Raw genomic sequence first — 975 nt, forward strand, 5'->3', positions numbered from 1 at the left:
GTCGGGATCCCAGAGGTCCAGGGTCAAGGCTTCGAACGCCTCCCAAGGAGGTGCATCCCTGCAAGAGGCTGCATCCAGCAGTCATGGAAGAGGCTCCCCTGGGGCCTGCTCCAATTCCTGCTGGGGAAATCAAGTGGAGGTGCCCCTTGAAGAAATGGTGAGGCCACCAATTTCAGGGGTTCTGTCCTGGCCTGCGGCCCTGGATCGTCCAGCCTCTGCTGGGATGGGGAGCAGATGACGCCCTTCTTGGCTGGAGCTGAGGGTGGGGGTCCCGCTTCCCCAAAGGCCTAGCCCTGGATTCCAGCCACAGGTCCTACTGGGCAGCACCTGGCGCCGCCCCGCCCCTCCAGGCCTGGCACTCGCCCTTAAGAAACATGGCGGCGATGGCCTCACGCACCTCACGCCGCAGGCGCGTCACGCCACAGGCCAGCAAGGCTTCCTGTGTGCCACTCTCCTCCCCTCAGACTGGCTGCCAAAACAGGGAGCGGTAAGTATGACCTGGCTGGTGGCGGTGTCCTGGGCGGCTCTGGGGCCGCTGTTGTGTGGCTGCCCGCAGGCGCTGCAGGGCGGGATGCTGTACACCAGGGAGAGCGCGTCGCGGGAGCGCAAGGAACTCCATGGCCTCTGAAGCTTCCAAGCCCACTTCTCCGACAACCGACGCCTGGGCTTCCAGGAGCAGAGGTACCGGCGACCGTTGGGAGAGGCGCCCAGAAGCCTGGCGTTGGGAATGGCGTAAGCCCCGGTGCCCTGCACCCTCCTTCACCTGAATGCCAGGGAGCTGGGGGCCCCGAGGAGGTTAAAGGTCAACGGGCTTGGGGGCGCGGGGTTGCCGGACGGGAATACCAGGGGGAATAGGGAGACCCGGAGGACCAGGGCGGAGGAGGCGGGAGGAGGAGGAAGCGCTCCTGTCCAGCAGCGTCCGGAGGCGAAGGCTGAGCCCGGGCAGTGTCCTTTCTAATATATATATATATATAT

The 975-nt window shown here is 64.7% G+C and overlaps 1 protein-coding gene across 1 annotated transcript in view; it reads left to right on the plus strand.

Moving 5' to 3' along the window:
* Positions 1 to 256: 256 nt before the first annotated feature.
* LOC111530414 overlaps positions 257 to 975 on the plus strand; it is a gene marked incomplete at its 5' end in the record, with an annotated part of 10867 nt that continues 10148 nt past the window's right edge. The window contains 2 exons of the mRNA XM_026448771.1: positions 257 to 487; positions 586 to 732. Coding sequence (XP_026304556.1) covers positions 257 to 487; positions 586 to 732 — 378 coding nt within the window. The remainder of the gene's footprint in view (positions 488 to 585; positions 733 to 975) is intronic.

Source organism: Piliocolobus tephrosceles, unplaced genomic scaffold (assembly GCF_002776525.5).
Source record: "Piliocolobus tephrosceles isolate RC106 unplaced genomic scaffold, ASM277652v3 unscaffolded_442, whole genome shotgun sequence".
NCBI lineage: Eukaryota > Metazoa > Chordata > Mammalia > Primates > Cercopithecidae > Piliocolobus > Piliocolobus tephrosceles.